A 24,023-nucleotide genomic window follows, 5' to 3' on the forward strand; every position below is an offset into this window, starting at 1 on the left:
AGGAATCCTTTGGGGAGATTGGCTCCCATTATTAAAGCCTTTCTGTGATTCAAACATTACAGGTAGCACCTGCTTCTGCTACATTTCATGAATGAACCATCATCTCCTTTTTGTCTTTTATAAAATGTAATTTTTTTCAACTGATAATCCTTTTTTTAAAAAAAAAATAATTTTTACATCTTCCTATTTAATTGGCTCTGGAAGTAAGACAAAATTATGTGCTATTTTTTAATTGCAAAAGAAAATCTTGGCTTTCCAAACAAAATTCTAAAATTGAGGAACTGCCCACCAAAGAGGTTGTACAAATTCATATCCCTCCACATTAGTGTACAGAAGTATCACTTTTCCTATACTTACACAATGTAAATTTTTACTGATATATTTTTAAAAATGGATATTTTGTCTTTTTATGATCACAGTGAGATTCAGTAGTTATTACACTTATAGGTCACTGGTTGCCTTTTCATATGTTCTACCTATGAGGGGAGGAGAAGTGTCATTTTCTAAGTGATTTGTAAGAGCACTGTTAAGGATATGAATTTCATAGGTTATATATATTGCAGTAATTCTCTCCCATTCTGAGGTTTTAAAAAAACGTTATCACTTTTTTTATACTATGTTTGACCATACAAAAGCTTTATAAAGTACATATGCAGTCAAACCTGTGAATCTTGAGGGGGGGGGGGCAGGACTTGCAATTTCATGTTTAGGAATATTTTTCTCATTCCATGATTGTATGTTACACAATCCTCTAATAACTGTTTGTTTCACATTAATGTTAACCACTTGCAAGTAACTTTCAGGTATAGAATGAGAGCATTATTTTAGTAAAGAGCAGAATCAGTTTTCCTAATACTGTTAAACCACTCATGTGAAATGTCACTTTTACTATGTATTTTCTTTGTATCTCTATGAATGTACATGTGTGTATCTTCACACATATAATGTTCCAAACCTTGAAAAATTATTGTCCAGGTTTTGCTGGGTACAAAGAATTTGTAGATTAATTTATAGGCTACTGACATCTATATGATAGCTAGTCTTACCATAGAGGAAGATAAAAATATCTCCCTTTTCATCCTCCATTAAACTTTCATCATTCTATTTGTATATGTATATTCATATGTGAATTGTTTACTGCATTAACTACATACTCAGAGCCTTCAGGAGTCAGGAAGAAATATAGAGTAAGACAGGTCACATATAAAGGAACAGAGTAGTTTGAATGTAAGAGAACTAGAAAATACATGCTCTCCTACAGGTATTCACATTTATTTTAACCTCAATGCAAACCAAGTCAAACATGTTTGCAGGCAGCCAGTTTATAAGTATTGATTTACAGCTTTGGTTTCTTTTCTCTAATTTTGGAATTTTAGAAATTTAACACCTTGTCTAGTTTAAATGACATAGGCTTCACACAATTCATTCACCCAGAATTAGGACAGGTGCTCATATACTTTATTTTCTATTCTTTGTAGGCTACTGATCTTTTCAAGTTTTCTCTCTTGTGTTTTAAATTTTTACTTTGCATCTGCTTACATATAAATGAGTATATCTGAGTAAATTCTGCCTGTCTTATTAAAAGTCATTTTTAAAACTGACTTCTTCAGACTGTTGAATATTTTTTTTTAATCAATAAAGTCATATATCTACATGTTCATGCTGATAGAAGTCAGCTGTTTAATCAATCCTATTGTATTGGATACCCTCATCAGCTACCTTTAGAATGATGATTACTATTCTTAATCAAAAAGCTTTACAATCTCCCAGGCCTGAGCTGATGATTCTTTCCATTTGTCAGATAGATCACAGCTGAGATGATTAGCTCTGCATTGTATACCATGGTATCTTTTTATTTTACATACATGTTTTAGTTATTACTTTATGCTAGGCACTCTTCTGAGAAATTTACATGCATTATTTAATTCTTCTATTAACTTTTGAGGTAGTACCATTATTATTCCCATAATATAAATAGGACTGAAGCTTGCAAAGGACAAAATGCTCCCCTCAAATTAGAGGGCTAGAACATGGAAGAGCAAGAACTCTAACCCAGATCTATTTGATGCTGGAATATGAGTTCTTAATTCTGGGTAAGTATGCAGACAATGAGATGGCTAATGACATGAAAGGGCTTCAGAAGGTAGTCTGGAACAATGAGGTATTGGGAGGTAAAGGGTCGTATAGGCTATTTTGAGGAATGTGTGTTTTAACTTAAGAACTATAGGATAGAACTGAGGAATTTTAATGAAGGAGAAATGATATGATCAATTTTTTAAATACAAGTTTGGCTGTTATGTGGACAACTGACAGTGATGATGGTAAATACAGGGAGACCAATCAGAAAGCTATTTCCATATTCCATGTAAAATATATCAATGTGCATTGGACAAGGACGAAATGGAAATAGATTGAAGGGGGTCATATTCTAAACATATTTAGGAGATAAAACCTACAGGTCTTGCCAACTGATTGGATGTGGAGGGTGAGGGAGAGGAAAGAGTCAAGAATGACTCCATAGAATGAATTCTCTCATGATGAGCAAGGTGTGCACGCTGCCTGAAAGATTTCCTGCAATCCTTACATTCGTATGGTCTCTCTCCAGTATGAATTCTCTGATGTAGAGTAAGAGATCCACTATAGCTAAAGGCTTTCCCACAAATATTACATTCATAAGGTTTCTCTCCAGTATGAATTCTCTGGTGTTGAGCAAGGCCTGCATTCTGGCTAAATGTTTTTCTACATTCCTTACACATATAGGGTTTTTCTCCAGTATGACTTCTCTGATGTTGTGCAAGTGAAGAACTATTACTAAAGGCCTTCCCACATTCAATACATTCATATGGTTTCTCTCCAGTATGAACCCTCTGATGTTGATCAAGGTATGCAACCTGGCTGAAGGCTTTCCTGCATACTTTACATTCATAAGGTTTTTCTCCAGTATGAACTCTCTGATGTTGAGCAAGATGTGCATACTGGCTAAAGGCTTTCCTACATTCCTTACATTCATAAGGTCTCTCTCCAGTATGAATTCTCTGATGTACAATGAGATATCCACGATGGCTAAAGGCTTTCTCACATACATTACATACGTAAGGTTTCTCTCCTGTATGAATTCTCTGATGCTGAGCAAGAAATGAACCATTACTAAAGGCTTTTCCACATTCAATACATTCAAAAGGTCTCTCTCCAGTATGAACTCTCTGATGTTGAGTCAAGTGTGCAATCTGGCTGAAGGCTTTTTTACATTCTTTACATTGATAAGGTTTCTCTCCAGTATGAACTCTCTGATGTTGAGCAAGATGTGCATTCTGGCTGAAGGCTTTCCTACATTCTTTACATTCATATGGTTTCTCCCCAGTATGTATTCTCTTATGTTGAGCTAGGTTTGCACTCTGGCTGAAGGTTTTCCCACATTCAACACATGCATATGGTTTCTCTCCAGTATGAATTCTCTGATGAAGAGTAAGGGATGAGCTCTGATTGAAGACTTTCTCACATTCATTACATTTCAAAAGTTTCTTTTCCACATAGACTTTCTTATGTTTTGTTTCAACAGATTTTTTTCGGTAACTTCTCTTTTGTGGATCATGCCTATGTACCTTTTCTTTTGTGGGAAAACTCTGTTGTATATCAAGTATTGCATCCTGATGCAATATTTGCCAAGATTTATTATATTCATTACTTTGATCTTCTGGAATGATTTCTTTATGCATGATGATTAATTGACTAGAGTGAACCTCCTGACTTCTCAACTGGTTCTTAAACCAGTCTTCACTTTCACAGTCTTCTCTCATACTGGGGCAGTCAAGGTTATAAGTAAGATGGCTTCTTCCCATTGTCATTGCTTTGGGTGACTCTTCATAAATATCTTGCTTTGATGAAAATTCACTGTTTTTAAACACATACTCCCAACCTATAAGATACAAAAAATACAAATGTCTTTTATATTTATTCATTAGAAGAAAACAATCTTCTAAAACAAAAATAGGTGAATAAAATACATAATAAGTTCAAGGATTTAACAGCTCTTAAGGCAGTCTATAAAAAATACAATAATAAAGAATGAGAATTTAAGCAAGTTGATTAAAGAAATAAATTAATCATAAATAATAATGCAAATATCAGAAAAGCAAAAACATTGAAGAGGTCATCTAAAATCACAATCATCATTTAATATCGAAGTCAATATAACAGTTTCCAAACACCTTTCCTCTCATGCCACAGGTTATCCTGCATTCAAGCTAAGTTAGTTATCTTTAAAAGGCCATTTTTTATATGTCAATAATGCAGCTAAAAACCCCCTTTGGAATTGCTGACATAAAGACACACTAGGCACTATTAGTATCCTTAGGATGCACATGAAATACTATGGTTAAACTTCTGCAGTTAGAAAAAGGTTTTCCTGAAAATCATTTTCTATGTGATAAATTCCAACCAAATGTAAATTTTCAGTTGATTCCTGAAGATAAGATGCCTTCACATAAAACTACTTTTATATGTTTGTTTTTTTTTTAACCTAGTGCTCACTTTAATCTACCTTCCCCTTTTCAGTTCCAAATCAGATCACCTTATTTTTCTGGTTAAGACTTTTTTAAAACACTTATAATAAAACCAAAATTCCTACCATGATTTTCAAAGCTCAATATGATCTGGTATTCTAACCTTACTTTCTACTGCTTTCTTGCTTACTTACTCCTCCACTTCAGCCACATGAGTACTCACTTCATTGCCACTTCAAGAACACTACACTTGTTTTACTAAACCTTTTCTTTCTTTCTTTCTTTTTTTTTTTTTTTTTGAGACAGAGTCTCGCTCTGTTGCCTGGGCTAGAGTGCCATGGCGCCAGCCTAGCTCACAGCAACCTCAAACTCCTGGGCTCAAGCAATCCTTCTGCCTCGGCCTCCTGAGTAGCTGGGACTACAGGCATGTGCCACCATGCCCAGCTAATTTTTTCTATATATTTTTAGTTGTCCAGCTAATTTCTTTCTATTTTAGTAGCGACGGGGTCTCGCTCTTGCTCAGGCTGGTCTCAAATTCCTGCCCTCAAGCGATCCTCCCACCTCGGCCTCCCAGAGTGCTAGGATTACAGGCATGACCCACCGCGCCCAGCCTTTTCTATGTTTAAATTTTAAAAAATACTACACTTGCTGTTTCTCTGCCTGGAAAGCATTCTCCAGAAACTTCCTTGACCAATTATCTCAATGTACTTCTTCACTTGAAGTTCTACTCATATAATACCCTCTTCAGCATGGCCTTCCCTTACCGCCCAGTATAAAATATTACACACTCATCATTTTCAATCTTCCTGCTTTGCACTTCATAGTACTTAACTTACTTAACATTATCTTACATGTTAACTTAGTCTAAACCTTACTAGAATGTAAACTTTCACGTGCAGGAAATTTTTTTTTCACCCTTGAATATCCATTGCCTAGAATAGGATGGGCAGAAAGGTGATTAGTATCTGTGGAATAATTCATGAATCAGTAATACGTGAAACACCACACTAATTCATCCTCTCGTTAGAATCATATCTTTGTATGAATGTGGTAAATGGTTGAAATCAAATGGAATGCTACAACTGACCAGGATGTATTAATGTAGCAGATAATGAGATTTAGCAGGAAAAGAATCTGAAGATAATGTACTCAAATTGAGGCCGCTAAATCCTGCTGTGTAGCCTCAATGCCCATCCAAACTCTACCTCTCCTCTAAACAATTACAAACCACATTCATAAATGCTCCCTAGAAAGTCAACATGAAGATGAATCCTGAAAACTCATGGGTAGAGAAGAAATAGGAAATGATTGGCAAGAAGCACTAAATCTAGTTAAACCCAGAATTAAGTTAATAAAACAGTGTTAAGAAAGAAAAATGTAGGTACAGTCATTCATAATATTAAATCTCATTAGACTGAAAAGCATGTATATTATAATCATTACAGATGGTTGTAATGATTCTCAAATTTTAGACTGTATCAGAATTACCTGGAGAACTTGCTAAAATATAGATTGCTATGCCCCATGCAGAGTTTTTGATTAAGTACAACTGGGATAAGGGCTGAGTATCTGCATTTCTATTAAGTTCCTAGGTGATTCTGCTGATCTCAAGACCACAATTTGAACACTACTCTGCTACAGCAGCCACTGAAAACACACTGTACAAAAGTATACCTTTTTAAAAAGCCAGTAGAAAAAGTAAAAGAGAATTCTAAAAAATATTCAAACCCAAAAGACAATAGGAAAGGGGAAACAGAGGAACAAAACTTTTGTTAAAAACAATGTAAAAACAATAGAATGGTAGACTCAAATCAAATTATATAAATAATGAAATATTAATGGACTACATATCAAATTAAAGACAGAGTTTATAAGAATGGATTGAAAAGGAAGACCCAATTATACACTGACCACAGAAAACCCACATTAAATATAAGGATACATTAAAAATAAATAGATGGAGAAAGATATAACACACAAACAGTAAACATTAGAAAGCTACAGTGGCTGTATCAATTGTCAGATAAGGTAGACTTCAAAACATACTCTTACAAAAGAGGAAACTATAATAATAAAAGGGTTAGTTCATCAGGAAGAAATAATAATCATTAATGTGTATGCAGCTACACAGAGCCTCAAAATACATAAAACAGAAATTGACAATGTAAGTAAGAAATAGGCAATTCCATAATCATACTAGGTGATTTTCACATGCTTTGCTCAGCAATTGACAAAACAAAAAAGAAAAAAAAAATAGTAAATACATAGAAGATCTGAACAGGATTAACCACCTTGATCTAATTTATATTTATGGAACACTACACCCAACAATTGTACAACATGTATTAAAGTGCACATGGCGTGTTCAATAAGAGAGACCATATGTTGGGCCATACACCAAGTCTCAATAAATTTAATTTAAAAGTACTTAAATGAAGGAGAGTATGTTCTCCAACCTCAAGAGAATTAAATAAAAAATCAATAATGATGTCTAATAAACTCTAAACATCTGGGAACTAAAGAATACATGTCTATATACTTCATGGGTCAAAGAGTACAAGAGAAATTAGAAAATATCTTGAACTGACTGATAATGATAATACAGCATATCAAGATTTATGGGATAAAGTAATACTAAAGGAAAATCTATAGCTTTAAAATACTTAGGAAAAAAACTGAAAGTCTGAAAATCAATAATCTAAGGTGCCACCTTAAGAAATAAGGAAAAGGCCAGGTGCAGTGGCTCACGCCTATAATCCCAACACTTTGAGAGGCTGAGGCAGGAGGATCACTTGAGGCCAGGAGCTCCAGACCAGGCGGAGCAACATAGTGAGACCCCGTCTCTACAAAAAAATTAAAAAATTAACCAGGAGTGGTGGTGCATGCCTGTAGTCCCAGTTACTCAGGAGGCTTAGGCAGGAGGATTGCTTAAGCCCAGGAGTTCAAGGCTGCAGTGAGCTATGATCTTGCCACTGTACTCCAGCCTGGATGACAGAGAGAGACGCTGTCTTTTTTTTTTAAAAAAAAAAAAAAGAAAGAAAGAAAGAAAAAAAGAAAAGAAAGGAAAAAGAAATAAGAAAAAGACCAAAGTAAACTTATGGAAGGTAGACAGATTTAAAAAAAAAAAAATGCCAGGAAAAGAAATTAACAAAATAGAAAACAAAGAAGAAAATAAAACCAAAAACAGGTTATTTGAAAAGATCACTGATCAAGAAAAACAGACCAGAAATCAGCAACACCAGAATGGAAAGAGTTATCATTACATATTCTAGAGACATGAAACAGATAATAGAATATCATGAACTTACGTTAACAAATTGGACAACTCAGATGAAATTCACAAATTCCTTGAAAGATTCAGCCTACCAAACCTGATTCAACAAGAATTAAATAACCTGAATAACCTTATATGTATTAAAGCTGTTAAACAAAAAATACTCCATGCACAGATGTCTTCACTGATGAATTCTACCAAATATTTAAGATAGACATACCATTTTACCCAAATTCTTTCAGGAAATAAAAGAGGATAAAATAATTCCCAAGGTTTTTTCATAAGGCCACCATTATCTTGACACTAAAACCAAATAAAGAAATTATAAGAAAGTAAACCTACAGACCAATGTAGCACATGAACATAAATGCAAAATCTTTCATAAAACTATAGCAAATCGAATCCAGGAAAATAAGAAAAGAATAATCTTGACTAAGTAGAGTTTATTCCAGGAATGCAACATTGGTTTAATATTTGAAAATCAATGTAATTTAACATATTAACAGATTAAAGAAGAAAAATCACATGATCATTTCAACAGACATACAAAGAGTATTTGATCTATTTATTTATCATAAAAATTCTCAGCAAACCAGGAATAGAAAGTAACTTTTTCAAATTTATCAAGGGTATCTAAGAAAAACCTACATCTTAGATGACCTTAATGGTGAAAGACAGAATGCATTTCCCCTTACAAATGGAAAAAAACAGCAGGGTGTGGTGGCTCACACCTGTAATCCCAGCTACTTGGGAGGCTGAGGCAGGAGGATCACTTGAGGCCAGGAGTTTGGGACCAGCCTGGGTAACACAGAAAGACCCTATATCTAAAAAAAAAATGAAAAAAAAAAAATTAGCCAGGCCCGGTGGCACATGCCTGTAGTCCATAATCCCAGCTATTCAAGAGGCTGAGGCAGGGGAATTGCTTGAGCCCAGGAGTTCGAAGCTGCAGTGAACTATGATTGTGCCACTACACTCCAGCTTGGGTGACAGAATGAGATCCTGTCTATAAACAAAAAAAGAATGGACAACACAAACATATATGCTCTTACCACTTCTATTGAACATTCTACAGCAGGTCCTAGCCATTACAATACATCAAAAAAAAACAAGGCACAAGGATCAGGAAAGGAAAAATCAAAATCGTATTTGTAGATGGCATGATTATCTATGCGAAAAATCCCCAGGGACCTTCAAAACAATTATTAGAACAATGACTAAATGAATCTAGCAAGGTCATAAAATATAAAGTTTATATAAAAATCAATTTACATTTTTTCATACTAGCAGCAAACTATTAGAAAATAGAATTGTTAAAAATTCTATTTATCGTATGGAGATACCTCAGAGAACTAAAAGTAGACCTACCATTTGATCCAGCAATCCCACTACTAGGTATTTACCCAAAGGCAAAAAAGACATTTTATAAAAAAGACACTTGCACGCGAATGTTTATAGCAGCACAATTCATAATCACAAAGATGTGGAATCAACCCAAGTGCCCACCAATACATGAATGGATTAGTAAAATGTGGTCTATGTACACCATGGAGCACTACTCTGCCATAAAAAAGGTGATCTAGTATCTTTTGTAACAACCTGGATGGAATTGGAGGCCATTCTTCTAGTGAAATAGTGCAGAAATAGAAAAACAAACACCACATGTACTCAATACTAAATTGGAACTAATCAATCAACACTTACGTGCACATATGGAAGTAAAATTCAAGGACAATCAAGTAGGTGGGAGGAGGGAGGAGAGGATGGGTAAGTTTACACCTAACGGGTACAATACACACTGACTAAAGGGCACACTTACAACTTCTAATCAAACTGTACAAAAGCAAATTATGTAACCAAAATGTATGTACCCCCATAAAATTCTGAAATTAAAAAAAAATTCTATTTAATTACAGCTCCCAAAAAAAGTATAAAAGACTAAGGAAATGAAGATGATTTTAAATATATAGAAGACCACCACTCTGCATACAATAAACTATTCCTAAGAGAAATATTAAGACTGCAATAATGGATTGGAAGACACAATGATGTCAAGATGTCATTTCTCTTCCAATTGATGAACAGATTCAACATAACCCCAACCAAAAGCCAAGAGTAGAAATTCTCAACTTCATTCTAAAATTTACATGAAATGCAAATGATCTAAAACAGTAACAGCAATTTTACAAATTGTATTATCTGATATCAAAATTTAATATAAAGCTACAGTAAGCAAGACAATATGGTGCTGGTGAAAGGACAGACATATAGATCAATGTAACAGAACAGAGTCTAGAACTAGACCCATGCACATGTGGTCAAGTGATTTTCAGCAAAGGTACCAAGGCAATACAATTGGGAATGGAAGGTCTTTCCTAACAAAGTGTATAAAAGCAACTGTATATCCACATGGGGAAAAAAAATGAACCTTACCGTTTACTTCACACAAGAAACAAAACTAAGCTCAAAATGGATCACATACCTATATGTAAAAGCTAAAACTATAAAACTCCTGTAAGAAAATCTTTGTGATCTAGAAGTAGTAAGAATTTCTTAAATATGACACAAGAAGTCCCAACCAAATTAAACTTTACAAAAATTGAAAACTTTGGCTGTACAAAAGACAGCAGTAAACTGGGCACTGTCACACAAGCCTGTAATCCCAGCTAACTGGGAAGTTAAGGCAGGAGTATTGCTTGAGCCCAGGAGTTTAAATGTAGCCTCAGCAACATAGCAGACTCTATCTTTTTAAACAAACAAACAAACAAACAAACAAACAAAAAAACACAGCAGTAGAAAAAGAAAAAGACAAGACACAAGTGGCATGTAAACATCCCAATCCATATAAATGACAAAGAATTTGTTTTAAGACTATAAACAAGCCGGATACATTGGCATGTGCTTGTAGTCCCAGCTACTCTGGAGGCAGAGTATCACAGGCTGAGGCAGGAGGATCACTTGAGTGCAGGAGTTCCAGGCTGCAGTGAGCTATGATCACACCTGTGAATAGCCACTGCACTCCAGCCTGGTCAACACAGCAAGACCCTGTCTCTTAACAACCAAAACAAGACTATATATAGAACTCTTACAACTCTATAAGACAACCCAATAAAACATGGGCTAAAGATCTGAAAAAAACACTTCATGAAATGTATATGCATATGAAAAGATACTCAACACATCATCAGTCACCCTAGAAATGCATATTAAAACCACAATACAGGCCAGGCATGGTGGCTCATGCCTGTAATGCCAGCACTTTGGGAGGCTGTGGTGAGAGGACCACTTGAGGCCAGGAGTTCAAGACCAGCCTGGGCAACATAACAAGACCCCATCTCTACAAAAAAAAGAAAGACAAAAACAAAAAACCACAATATAACCATTAGAATGACTAAAATAAAAATACTAATGACAATACCAAGATTTGGTGAGGATGTGGAGCAACTGGAATTCTCATATACTGCTAGAGGAGACAGTATAATCCCTTTGGAAAACTGTCTGGCAGTTTCTTACAAAGTTAAATATATACCTACCATATGACTCAGTTTTTCCACTCTCAGGTATTCACCTAACAGAAACAAAAACATATGTCCACACAAAGTCCTATACATGACATCTTCACAGGAGTTTTATTTATAATAGCCAAAAGCTGGAAACAACCCAAATGTTCATCAACAGGTGAATGGATACTACTCAATGGACTGCTACTCACCAATAAAAGGAATAATCTAATTATACATGCAACAATATGGATGAATTTCAAAATCATTATGCTGAGTGAAATAAATCAGGCATAATAGAATACATACTATGTGATTTCATTTAGTTTAATTTTTATTTTATTTTTATTTTTTTATTTTTTATTTTTGGAGACAGAGTATTGCTCTGTTGCCCAGGCTAGAGTGCCATGGTGTCAGCCTAGCTCACAGCAACCTCAAACTCCTGGACTTAAGCAATCCTTCTGCCTCAGTCTCCCGAGTAGCTGGGACTACAGGCATGCGCCACCATGCCTGGCTAATATTTTTTCTATATATATTTTAGTTGTCCAGATAATTTCTTTCTATTTTTTAGTAGAGACAGGGTCTCGTTCTTGCTCAGGCTGGTCTCAAACTCCTGACCTCGAGCAATCCTCCTGCCTTGGCCTCCCAGAGTCCTAGGATTACAGGCGTGAGCCACTACACCCAGCCTCCATTTAGTTTAGATGGATACTAATCTAAAACGACAAAGATCAGATTAGAGTTTGTTTGGAACTGAGGATGGTGAGAAGGATGGACTGCAAAGAGATAAAAGCAATCTTTTGGGGTGACAGAAATCCTATGTATCTTGAGTGTCGTGATGGTTTCATGGGTATATGCAACTATCAGAACTCAACAAACATATATAATTTATATGGATGCAGTTTACTGTAGGTAAATAATTTCTTAATAATAATACTGTCTGATCAAATACAATAAAACAATCTGACCAAAATACAATAAAACCAGAAAATCTCTTTTAAAAACTCTTGAGTGAAAGGGAAACTTTAAAAATGTAGATTATCTCAGAAACAGCAATAACCAAACACTAAATATCAGAATCTATAGGGGACAGTTAAAGATAAAGTCAGAGGAAAATTCATAGCACTTAATAATTTCATTACTGAATAAAAGAGAATGAACAGATTAAGCTCTCATTTCAGCAATATGGAAAACAAAATAAACAAGAAAATTACAATAAAAGAATTAGTAAGGAGAAAAACAAAAAACAGAGAATTGGAAAAGAATGTAACACTATACATAAATCCATAAGCTGGGTCTTTAAAAATAAATAAAACTAATTTATGAGTAGCAACCTAATAAATAAATTCTTTTTTAAAAAAACAGCTATATAAAATAAAAAAATTAAAGTAGGAAACCATTATAGATATAAAAGAAATAAGAATTATAGGATATTACTTTGCTCAAATTCATGGAAATAAATCTTGGTAACCTAAATGAAAAGGATAATTATCTAGAAAAATTAAAATGTATAAAATGTAACCAAAGACAGAAAATCTAAGATAATGAGGAAGTTGTCAAAGATCTACTTTCCACAAAGGCCTCGGCATCAACCTTTATCTCTCAAATTCTTAAGACCACTGATCTCATTCATTCACACTGACATCTCTAAATCAGACATTTTGTCTCAACCTCCATTTCACAATCCAATTGCATGCTTCATTTCTTTGCTTGGAAATCTCCCCATCTCATAAAAATAAATCCCTATGTCCCCAACCTATTCTTTCTTCAGATTGTTTCTATTAAATGCTACCACAACTTTCAGTTACCCAGGCTTGAAAATAAAACTGGAAATGCTTCCCTTTTTGATGGTTTATAAACCTCAGAATAATTCTAAAAATTTGGCAGAATACACTTCTCAAAATAGAAACTCAGTGTGTCTTGGCAAAAGAATATGTGAATAAATAAATGCACAGATCCTTCAATCTAAAAGGAAATTAGTAACTAGAAAAGAGAAAAAAGTCTGGATTTTTTTTCAACAGAATGAATAAAATTGTGCAAAACTAAAATGAAAGGACACTCCATGAACCCCAGGAACTTGAAAAAAATAAAAAATAAAAAAAAAAGTTTTTTTAAAAAAATAAATAAAAAAAAATAAAATGCAAGGACAAGGAGATGCTATGACATTTGGACCTTGAGAATATATACAAAGAGAATAAACTGGGGAGCTCATGCTAAAGATGCTTCAGTGTTTCTTCCCAGACCTTGAGCTTTTAAGAAAAGCTACCCAGGAAACATCAATTTGAGCTAAAACCTTTCAGAATAGCCAAGCTATTCCTGGCAATGGCTTCTAACTTACTGGTTCTCTCTCACTCACCAGCGCTTGTGCCTCTTGTTCCTTCCTTCTTCACCATCCAGGGCTCTTGTCCTTGTTCCAATAAACAGATCACATCTGGCTTAGAAACAGAAACTCCTGCTTGCAAGAAATAAAACAGGAATTAGCCAGGTCTATAAATCAGATCAAGTTCATTGGTCATCAGGAAGATGGTGACATTACAGGAGGGAGTTAAGGAAAAGGTGAAATATTCTAAAGAATGGGGAAGATGAAGTTGCAGGAATATATAATGAAGCTGCCAATTCTACAAAATTCAACATATTTTGGGAAATACGTGAAAGAGAAATTTAGTAAAGCACATCAGATGCTTCCCAAACATTACACTAGAATGCAGTCCTGTGTGCAGATTCTGACGTATGGAGAGACCTCCTTACCCAGTGAAACCAGGCTCCTATAGTTCTCCAACATCACCTTCCTGTACAAATTCCTCTGATAAGGGTTGAGCCATTCCCACTCCTCTTGAGAGAAATTTACAGCCACATCCCCAAATGTCACCAAATTCTGAAATGACATAAACACATTCTTGCTCTATTAGTGTTCATGCCCTCACATGAGCCTAGGTTAAAGAGTTAAATTGTCTATACTTTTAAAGAGAAACACATTGCATACAGCAAAATTTTATGGCAGTATCTTAGATTCTGAGTAATGCATGTCTAGTAATTGCTAAACAAGTTCTTTTGGTTTAGTTTTGATATTCTGTCATGGAAAGTATACAATTTCAGGGATAATTCTACTGACATAGCAAAGATTTATAACACACACACAAAATTGGACAATAACAGAACACTTTAAACAATCAACTATAAAATATGTTATTCATAATAAATGCCAGAGCATTTCTCAATATGGGGAAACCATGATACACTGGGGCTTCAAGGAGGAGACAAGCCATGAATTAAGCTTTATAAGATATACAGGGTCTAAGCTGGCATTTTTCCAAACTCTGTACAATGGAATGGTCAATATTCCAAGGACATTAATATGGTTATATAAAAATGTATTTGATGGTTATAACATTGATTTTCTAAAATTAAATATATATGTAATAGAAACAATAAACAAGTTTTATAGTAACTTACAAAAATATGCCATAACAGAACAATCAGGAAGTTGAGTGACAGATCACCTTATGTATGAAGGTATGCCACTGAATTTGTGCTTGGTAGCAAAGACAAGACTTCCCAACCAACTGTCAAAGTGATGAATGTCACGTCACTGATGACATCATGTATGTTACATACTTTATAATAAATATTACATATTTTATGTTCCATTTCATTACACATCTCACAATTCCAACCTGAGTCTTTTGTTTGCTGCACATTAAACATTTATTTCACACAAACTCCTTCTCTGTAGGTGGTTTTAAATGAATGGAAGATATATGGTTTAAATTAACAGGATTTAGGTTTCAAAAGGTATCTGAATCAAAACAAAAACTTTGCATACACAAAATGAAGTTGATCAAAGCCTTTGACTTCTAAATCTGAGAAGGGGTAAATTAAAATAAATTTCTGAATCCATATAACCAGCACACAGTAAAAAGAAATCAAAGAGGTTCAATAAAAGTTATTTGGGTTTGGGATGCATTTCCTTTGCAAATGAAAATTGTCCTGAGACTCAATGTGTAAGGGGTAATAAAAGTTTATCTAACAGCTCTTGATAATCCCACTAAGTTTCAAAGACAGTTGGTAACTCATTATGCTACCTGAGAGACTAGTAATTTTAAGTACTTTTAATTAACTTAGTGAACACTTCAAAGTCTGATGATAAAATGTATCAAAAAATACAGCTCTCATTAGAGGAACATACACAATTGTGCATGTCTAATGAGCAAGAGAGTTTTTAAAATGTTATATAATACAGCTCTCAAATAATACTACTGCATATCCAATTAAGGATCTTTATGATAACATAGAACAACACTTCATTTGCTCCTGAAAAATTCAAAATGGGTGTTCTTCCTACCAAGATAAATCTGTTCTAGACTTACCAGGGCTTGCTGTGTGGTGTGGTAAGTGCTCCTTAGCTTTGGTATGTCACAGAGCAAGGCTTGTTCTTACATTAGGCTGACATATAGATAACATTCAATGGTATACATCTAAACAGCTGTACTGATTTGTTAAATATTGAAATATCCCCACACTGGTTGGTAAATAGCTACTACACTGAGTCCTGCTAGTGACTACACCAGATTTCCCCACAATCCAGCAACTGAAGGTTAATGCCTAGTTTGGCAGTGGCCTCCAGGATCCCAGGAATGAAGCAGATTGCTAGGTAAAGTTCTTAAAGACATTTTTTAGCTGCACACATGAACTAATGGATTTCAGGTTTTGAATGTCTGACATTTTCCTCTCAGCCAATGAGACCTGAATACCTTTTGAATATTTTAATATTTATTTTGGTTTGATAAAAATATACATACGATTCTGTCATCATTAAAGAAAATTAGAAAATAATGAGCAGTATTTCTACCCTCAGTGACTTTTTCCTTTTTAAGTTAAAGAATTGGAAATCTTCCACCCACCTCCACACCTAACCCCCTATGTAACCCTACCTCCTAGAAGCAATCACAATTAAGTTAGTATATATTTATTTGTCCAAATGTTTCCCTATACAGATATGTCTATGATCATGTATATATTCATTTACCTGTAACATCACTTTTATTGGCTGGATAAAATTACATGGTATATATATAACATCTCTTATTTAATAACCCCATCCTTATTTTCAGTTAGGTGAATCTTTATTTTTCACCATGATTCTGCAAAGGTCTTTAATTATTTTCTTAAAATAAATTTCTATACGTTCGTCTCTCCAATGAAACCAGGATTTCCCAAACTTACTTACCCTTAGAAAAAATTTTAAATTACAGTATTTTGACCCAGCAAGAACAGGAACTCATGAAAAAATAATTTATACTAGGAGTAAAGTATTGACTTGCACTGAAGAAAATCCTAACAGGAGTTCTTCAAGTAGAAGGAAACTGAAAGGAAATGGAAGGAAAATGGAAGCATAGAAACACAGGAAGAAATTAAAAGTCCCAAAACAGTTAACTATAAAGTAAATATAATAGTAAGAATATCTTGGAGTTAAATCAATATGTGTCTTATGCTGTTCAGGAAGTGGTAAGAATATTAATACAGGAGGAAGATTACAGAAGCAAGAAAGATTATTATATAATGAGTAATGGATGCATATTATATTAGAGTAGCCACTGAAAGAACAATAAAAATTATGTATAATTAATACGATAATAAAGGAAAATATCTGATTTAACCAAAGGCAAAAAAGGAGAAATAAAGGAACAAAGAGCAGGTAGAATAAATGGAAAACAAATAGAAATATAGTAGGTTTAAGACACACCTATAAATAATTATATTAAATGAAAATGTACCAAAAACTAATTTAAAGACCAAGATTATCAGTCTAGATTTTTAAAAACCAATGAAGTACATGCTGTTTACAAGAAGCATACTTTAAATATAATCTTTAGAAGCAGAGTTTCTCAAAAAATGAGCACTAAAACCATCCTGGGAAATTCAAGAAAAATGTTTTCCTGGGCCCCACCACCAGAGACTATAATTCAGGAATTCTGGGGTGGGGTCCTAGAAACAGCTTGAGCTCATGGGCTCTTTCTATTCTATACATCATACCCTCAATTTTTTCCTTCTTCTATTACCAATTCAGGGGCAGAAAAGAAGAGGTGGCTGCCTCCTGCTATGCTGATCTCACTCACAGATGAGGAATTCATTCCTTTGTTCATTCATATATTTATCTGCCAAATATTGACTAACTGTCTACTACCTACCAGGCACTATTCTAAGAGTCAGGAATACAAAGGAGAACAAAACAAAGTCCCTGCCTTTGTGAAGTTAAAATTCTAACATAGGAGAAAGACATTAAACATAAGGTCATATAATGTCAGGTAGTGTTAACTACTGTGACAAAAAATAAAAGAGGGTAAAAGGTGATTGAGAGTCACAGGGGTGTTAATTGTAGATAAGATGGTCAAAGTAAGCCTAAATGAAGGGGTAATGTTTGAACAATAATCTGAGTGAAGTAGGACAGCAAGCCATACCAACATGTAGGGGGAAGAGAATTTTACAAAAGGGAGGAGCAAATGCAAAAGTTCAGAGACAGGAAGGAGCTTGGCTAGTTTGAGGAACAGCAAGTTTACCAGTGTAACCAGAATAGAGACTTGTAAAAAATGAGGTCTGGGGTAGTCAGGAACTAGAGCACATAGGGCCTTATAGGCCATGGTAAGGACGCTGAATTTTATTCCAAGTAAGATGGGAAGCCAATGACAGTTCTGGGCAGGAGAGTGAAAGAACGGGCCCCATCACAGTCTCTTCAAAGTGTCCTCCTTCATTTTCTACCACCCTCTTCAAATCATCACTTAACATCTATGTTACTGGCCCTCAACGTATATTACAACTTCTTACATCTGACTCAGTCACTAACTAGTGACATGGATATGTAACTTTCCTCCCTTGGCCTCTTTTTCCTCATTTGTAAAATGAGTAACTTGGACAAGGTCATCCAGAATTTTCTTCCTGGCTTTATCATTCTTTTTTTTTTTTTTTGAAACAGGATTAGAGTGTAGTGGCATAATCTTAGCTTATTGCAACCTCAAACTCCTGGGCTCAAGTGATCCCTATGCCTCAGGCTCCTGAGTAGCTTGAACTACTTGCATGTGCCACCACAACCCAGCTAATTCTCACTTTACATTTTACAAGCCGAGGTCTGTGCTGTCCAATATAATAGCTGGCTATTTACATTTAAATCAATTAACATTAACAATTCAGTTTCTTAGTCACACCAGCACATACAAGTCTCCACAGCCACAGGTGGTTAGTGACTACTGCATTAGACAGTGCAGACATATAACATTTCTATCATCAACCATCACAGGAAGTTCTACTGGACAGTGCCACACTAGCTGACTCCTGCATCTTCCTCTTTACAACCATTCTCTACATTTTTACCTAGCAGTTTATATGGTTTTATTTTTTATATATAATCTAGAGAATAGATTTAACCTCTATGTATTTTCTTCTAAGTATGAGGAAAATTATATTTTCTAAATGAATAATCTATTCCTTCCCAGCTTATTTAAAATAATATCAGCACATTATCATATAATAAGCAAACTAGTAGACACTCAATTCTATGAAGAGAAAGACAGTTTGTTATTTACCATAGCACTTAATACACAGTCCGTAATAACTTTGTGTTTAGTGAATGAATAAACATTTTCCATTCTTATGGAATTCCCATACTTGCATTTGTTTCTCAACATTATATGCTGATCTTTTCACGTTTCTTCTGGCTCCCACTCCACACCATTTACTGTTTTCATTATTATAGATTGATGTAGCTTTTTTTAAAAATGTAGATTCTGCTCCTAATTACTTTTTTCAAAAAGTGTTCTGCTAGTCTTCCATATTAATTCCACTAATCTTAACTGGATGACCTAGAATATCATAACTGTGGCTTGCTACTAACTCAACATGTCCCTAAAATGGGACCTCATTATTCCCATGAAATCCTACTATTCAAAGCCCACAGAATGCCTAGAAATATCCCTACCATGGCTGACCCACACTTTAATACACAAGATCCAACACATCCCATTCCTCAAAATCACCTCAAGTCAAGCAAGAGACCTTGCCATATTCTATAACTAAGACTACCCTCCTGTTTTGCCTTCCTTTCAAACCCAGGTCTGTACAAAAGCTCTCTGCTAGCACTTACATCTGAACATAGACGTTGACCTCAATGAATCAAGTTACCACAATGAAGGTTTGCATATCCCACCAATGAGTGTATTTTTGCCTCTTGAGAGCTCCTGACACTGAACCCATAGGAGGTACTGAACTATTTCTTGAATGCAGATGAAAATGCTTCCTGTGAAAAAAAAGGAAGACAGCTGGGCTTTCTGGGACATTCTTTTACTGAAAAGGAGGATATGAGGAGCAAGTAAGTCAATGGATGAATGGAACTTTGTTAGGCTGGGGAATTTTGGAAGAATAGCAAAATGTTCACATAACCTGAAATATCAGTTTGGTATCAAGGAAGAGAGAAGAAATGCTTCCTTACCTTGGACATGGCTTTAAGAATTTATGACAGTTCTTCTGTCCTCCTCCTTCAGGTTCCTTTCTGAGGAAAGAGTAGTATCCTGAGAAAGTAAAGCTGGAGAAGGAAAAAAAAAAACAAACAAAAAACAACCACATAAAATGCCAAGCCTGCTCTGCAGGTCCCAGAAACACCTGCCTAGAAACCCTTCTTTCCTTTTCTTTCCCCTTCTCCCTATACTACTTAAGTAGATTAGAAGAGTCACTGAACAAGTCATTCATATCTAAATTTACAATTCTTTTCCCCGTGTGCTTTAGGTCTTAAGAATACAATATACGTTTTCTGTGCATAAGTTATTCTTCATTTGTAAACAATAACAACAATTACAGAATGACATTACCAAGTAGGGATTCTTCCCCCTTTTACAAATGAAGGCTGTTCATTGGTGAAATTATCTAAGGTGAGAAGTAATTGAGCCAAAATGGAAACCAGGTCTGACTTTTTAGTCTTTCCACCAGATAATGATGTTGAAAGGAAATATGTACCCTCCCATTTCTGCAAGGATGAGAGATAAAGCTACAAACTGAATGCTACAATCTTTACACAGAGTGGATATCAGAGGGGCCATGTGGTCTGGAGGACACTGGACCAGTCAGGACACCCGCTTCTGGTCCTGGCTATGACAAACTCCACCTGAAAACCAATCTCTTGACTTTTCTTCTTAGTGATTTCCTCGGAAAGAGAGAAAGAGGGAGGAAGGGGAGGGGAAGGAAGAGCAGGCTATGTATGAACAGTCATCAGAATCTTTAAATCTTTTCTTTTCCACTATACTTCAATGCCTTGAAAAATAAAGCCATTACTTAAGAAGCAGCATAACTTAGTGGTAAGAACCACTAAGTTGGGGATTAGAACACCTGAGCTCAAACACCTGATCCATCACCACTCACTACCTATGCAACCTTTGGCAAGTTAGGTAACCACTCCAAATGTATTTCCTTACCAGTGAAATGGTAACTATTCCCTATTAAATGTTGGGAGAATCCTGAAATGATCCAAATAAAGCATTTAGCACAGTGCTTGGCACATTCTTTGTGCTAAATAAATTTTAATCATCAGTCACTTATTTTCATAAAGAACACATAGTGAGTCTCCCTTTCCTTTTTCCTCTTCAATTCCCCACATGCCCGAGAGACTAAGAGAGGACGGAAAGATCTTCCCTGTACACCAGAGGGGGCCAAGGCCCAGCAACCCGGTCTGCTTTCCAGGCCTAAGGCTGGGGCTTCTCTCTCAGTTTCTCCCTCTCCAGCTCTCTGCTCTTTTTCCAGCTCTCTTTCCCTCTTCTTCTCCTCTCCCCTTCTCCATCTTTTCCTTTTCATCTCAATCTCTCTGTCTCTCCCCCACAACAGCAGTCTCCTAAACCCCAGAACCCATTGGCCTCCCCAAGCACCAACACAGCTTCCTGCCCACCACACAAACCAGACAAGACAAACCACAGAATCCTTCATTCTGGCGTCTCCCCGGCAGCCTGTGCACATGGCCCCATGCTACAGCCCACCCTCCACTCACAAGGGGTCATAAAAGGCCACTCTGGGTCACCCTGTCACAGTCAGGATGACACACAGTGTTAAGTTATGCAATCTCACATAATCATACACACTGTCAGCTTCATAGTCACACTCACTCTCCCACTCACCATCAAGCACATTCTCAAACACTGTCAAATAGAGTCTCACATGGTCCCACAACACACAAACTGTTCAGTTACATACAGCCCCCTACAGTGACATGGTCTCACACACTGTCAGTCGCAACCAAGTCACATACTGTTCACACACAATCACATACAACTTCACGCACAATAACACACCATGACATGGTCTCATACTGTCTCACAGTCTCATACAATCCAAACTTTGTTCACACAGTCACCCACACTGTCACATACTCTCACACACTGTCGAACAGTCTCTCACACACAGGTCATACACACGATGACATAGTCTGTCGTACAGTTCATCCACGGTCTGCCACGATCTACACACAGTGATACAGTCTAACCCTGTCGCCCATTCTCAAACACACAGTTTCAAATGGTCAGTCTCACACGGTGACACACACTCATACAGTGCCACACTTTGTCACAGGCTCCCTCACATTCGGAGGCACGGTCTCTCACCGTGACACACATTATCACACACTGTCTCACACGCGGTGGCACGGCCGCTCCCGGCGCCAGTTCGATCCCGGCAGGCCCGCCCGGGCGCGCGCCCGCTACTGCACTCCTCACCGCCGCCTCCCTGCCGGCGGGCAACCCCCTCGGCGCGGTCGGCGGGCCTGGCCAGGGCCCGGCTGTCTCTGGCCGCCGGCCGCGCTCACAAAGGCGCCGCGGCGCTAGTGCAGGCAGCAGGGGCCGCTGGGAAATGGAGTCCGGGCAGGCGTGGCGCAGAGGATCCTGGGACTGCTCGCAGGGGCCGGCCGGCAGTGGGACACGCCACTCGGTTGCAAGTCTTCTCTGCTGCTCCTGCTCCACCTCCACCCCGGGGGCCTTCGGAACCAAACTCCGGACCAGCTGAGCACTCCGAGGCCGTCAGTTCCACCACCCTCCCAGCCACCGATCCCACCCGAGGCCTTGGCGAGTCGGCTCGGACTGCGCAGGCGCAACTCTCCGGTGCCGGCACGCGTATCAGGCAGGGATGATGTGCGCACGCTCAGTGGCCGGTCTCCGCTCGGGGTACCCGCTGGAGCTCTGAAGTCCAGAGCTGGGGAAACCGAGCTGGCAGTGCCCTCTGGGGCGTGTGGGGTTAAAAACTGGTTGCTTCTGTTTCTTCTTTCTTCGCCTTAACCTGTCTTTCTTTTGCCATTTATTGAGTGCCTACTGTGTTGGGTACTGTTGTAGGCTCTGGGGACACGGCAGTGAACAAGCAAAAATCCCCATCCTCACTGAGCTGATATTCTAATGCGGGAGGAATTCAATAATAATAATAAAAAAGATACCGGTATATATTGGAAAGTAACACGTATTGTTATATATGTAAAAAAAAAGTAAGCCCGGCGTCGTGGCGCATGCCTGTGATCCCAGCATTTTGGGAGGCTGAGACGGGAGGATCGCTTGAGTCTAGCAGTTTGAGGCTGCAGTCAGCTGTGATGCGGTCACTGCACTCCAGTCTGGGCGACAGAGTGAGACCCTGTCTCAAAAAAAAAAAAAAAAAAAAAAAAGGCGAAACACGAAAAACCTCTGTGCATGTTCTGTAGAGTGTTAAAACCATTTCAAGGTTGGTGGTCTTTTATCAGGAAAGAATGCTGGTCTCACCCTTAGGAAATAAAGCCTGATGGCTGTTAATGAGGGAGGGGTAAAATGATGTGTCTGACCTCCCATCACGTCATGCCTGGGAACTCAGTTTTAAGGTTTCTCTGGGATCCCCTTGGCAGAGAGGGGTCTGTTCAGTCAGCAAGAGGCTTAGGATTTTATTCTTAGTTCACAAACTTTATGTAAGGTATAACATCAATAAACTTACAGGTTTTGCAGCCTTTTCCACATTTCACAAATGCATGAAGACAGTAGGCATCTCTAGCCTGAAGAAACTAGGTGATGACATTTTTCATTTTCGCCATTGTCTCTTAAGCTTCTTTTGGCAGAACCCTTTACAAAGCTTGGTAATAGTCACCAAGTGAATCAAAGTTTATTCTAATTTGCATAAAAACCACATTCATCCTACCTACATGGATAATCAGCAGACAGATGTCTGCCTAGCATATCCAAGTTTAATGTAATTATCTAAGTACAAAATCTTGAGTAATAGAGATAAAATAGGGAATCTTCAAAGAGAGAAGGCAACATTTATTTTGCCCTTGAGGATTGAACTCTGATCTTTTGCTCAAAATTCGTTCCTAAGGAGGCCAGATGAGTCAAACCCACAAATGGTAAATTCCCACTAAGCAGGTTTAGTTAACCAAATATAGTGTGGTTTACTTCCCAACCTGATTCTGGTATAGCATTAACATCACCTAAAAGATAGAAAGCCCCCATCAACTCAAGTATCGCAGGGGATTCTTATCTTAACTTGAAAGATTCTCCTGTCTGGACCTCCCAGAGTGCTCACACCTTTATCTTAAATTAAGCCTTTCCTTTCTGGTCTTTTAGATAAAGCCTAACTCAGCCAATTGTCAGCCAAAGAATCTTCAAACCCACCTGTAACCTGTAAGCTCCCCCCCCACCCCAGCTTCAAGATGTCCCACCTTTTTGGGCCAAACCAATGTATGCCTCCCACGTATTGATTTATGACTTTACCTGTAACCTC

At 36.9% G+C, this 24,023-nt stretch overlaps 1 protein-coding gene across 3 annotated transcripts; it reads right to left on the reverse strand.

Annotated features, from left to right (window-relative positions):
* Positions 1–1,686: 1,686 nt before the first annotated feature.
* Positions 1,687–22,068, reverse strand: LOC138374649 (zinc finger protein 583). 3 transcript variants are annotated; one of them, XM_069457686.1, is made up of 5 exons: positions 22,013–22,068; positions 19,750–19,842; positions 14,019–14,145; positions 13,627–13,722; positions 1,687–3,916 (listed from the first exon to the last, which is right to left on the reverse strand). In XM_069457686.1, exons 2-5 carry the CDS (start codon positions 19,756–19,758, stop codon positions 2,439–2,441), a joined length of 1,710 nt encoding a protein of 569 aa, XP_069313787.1. In that variant the 5' UTR covers positions 19,759–19,842; positions 22,013–22,068; the 3' UTR covers positions 1,687–2,438. The 3 variants fall into 3 exon arrangements, with proteins under 3 accessions (XP_069313787.1, XP_069313785.1, XP_069313784.1); XM_069457684.1 differs by lacking the exon at positions 22,013–22,068 and having other exon boundaries at positions 19,750–19,845; XM_069457683.1 differs by lacking the exons at positions 19,750–19,842; positions 22,013–22,068 and having other exon boundaries at positions 2,439–3,916; positions 14,019–14,157.
* Between the last annotated feature and the right edge of the window lie 1,955 nt (positions 22,069–24,023).

The sequence above is a fragment of the Eulemur rufifrons genome, chromosome 24 (genome assembly GCF_041146395.1).
Source record: "Eulemur rufifrons isolate Redbay chromosome 24, OSU_ERuf_1, whole genome shotgun sequence".
NCBI classification, from domain to species: Eukaryota; Metazoa; Chordata; class Mammalia; order Primates; family Lemuridae; genus Eulemur; species Eulemur rufifrons.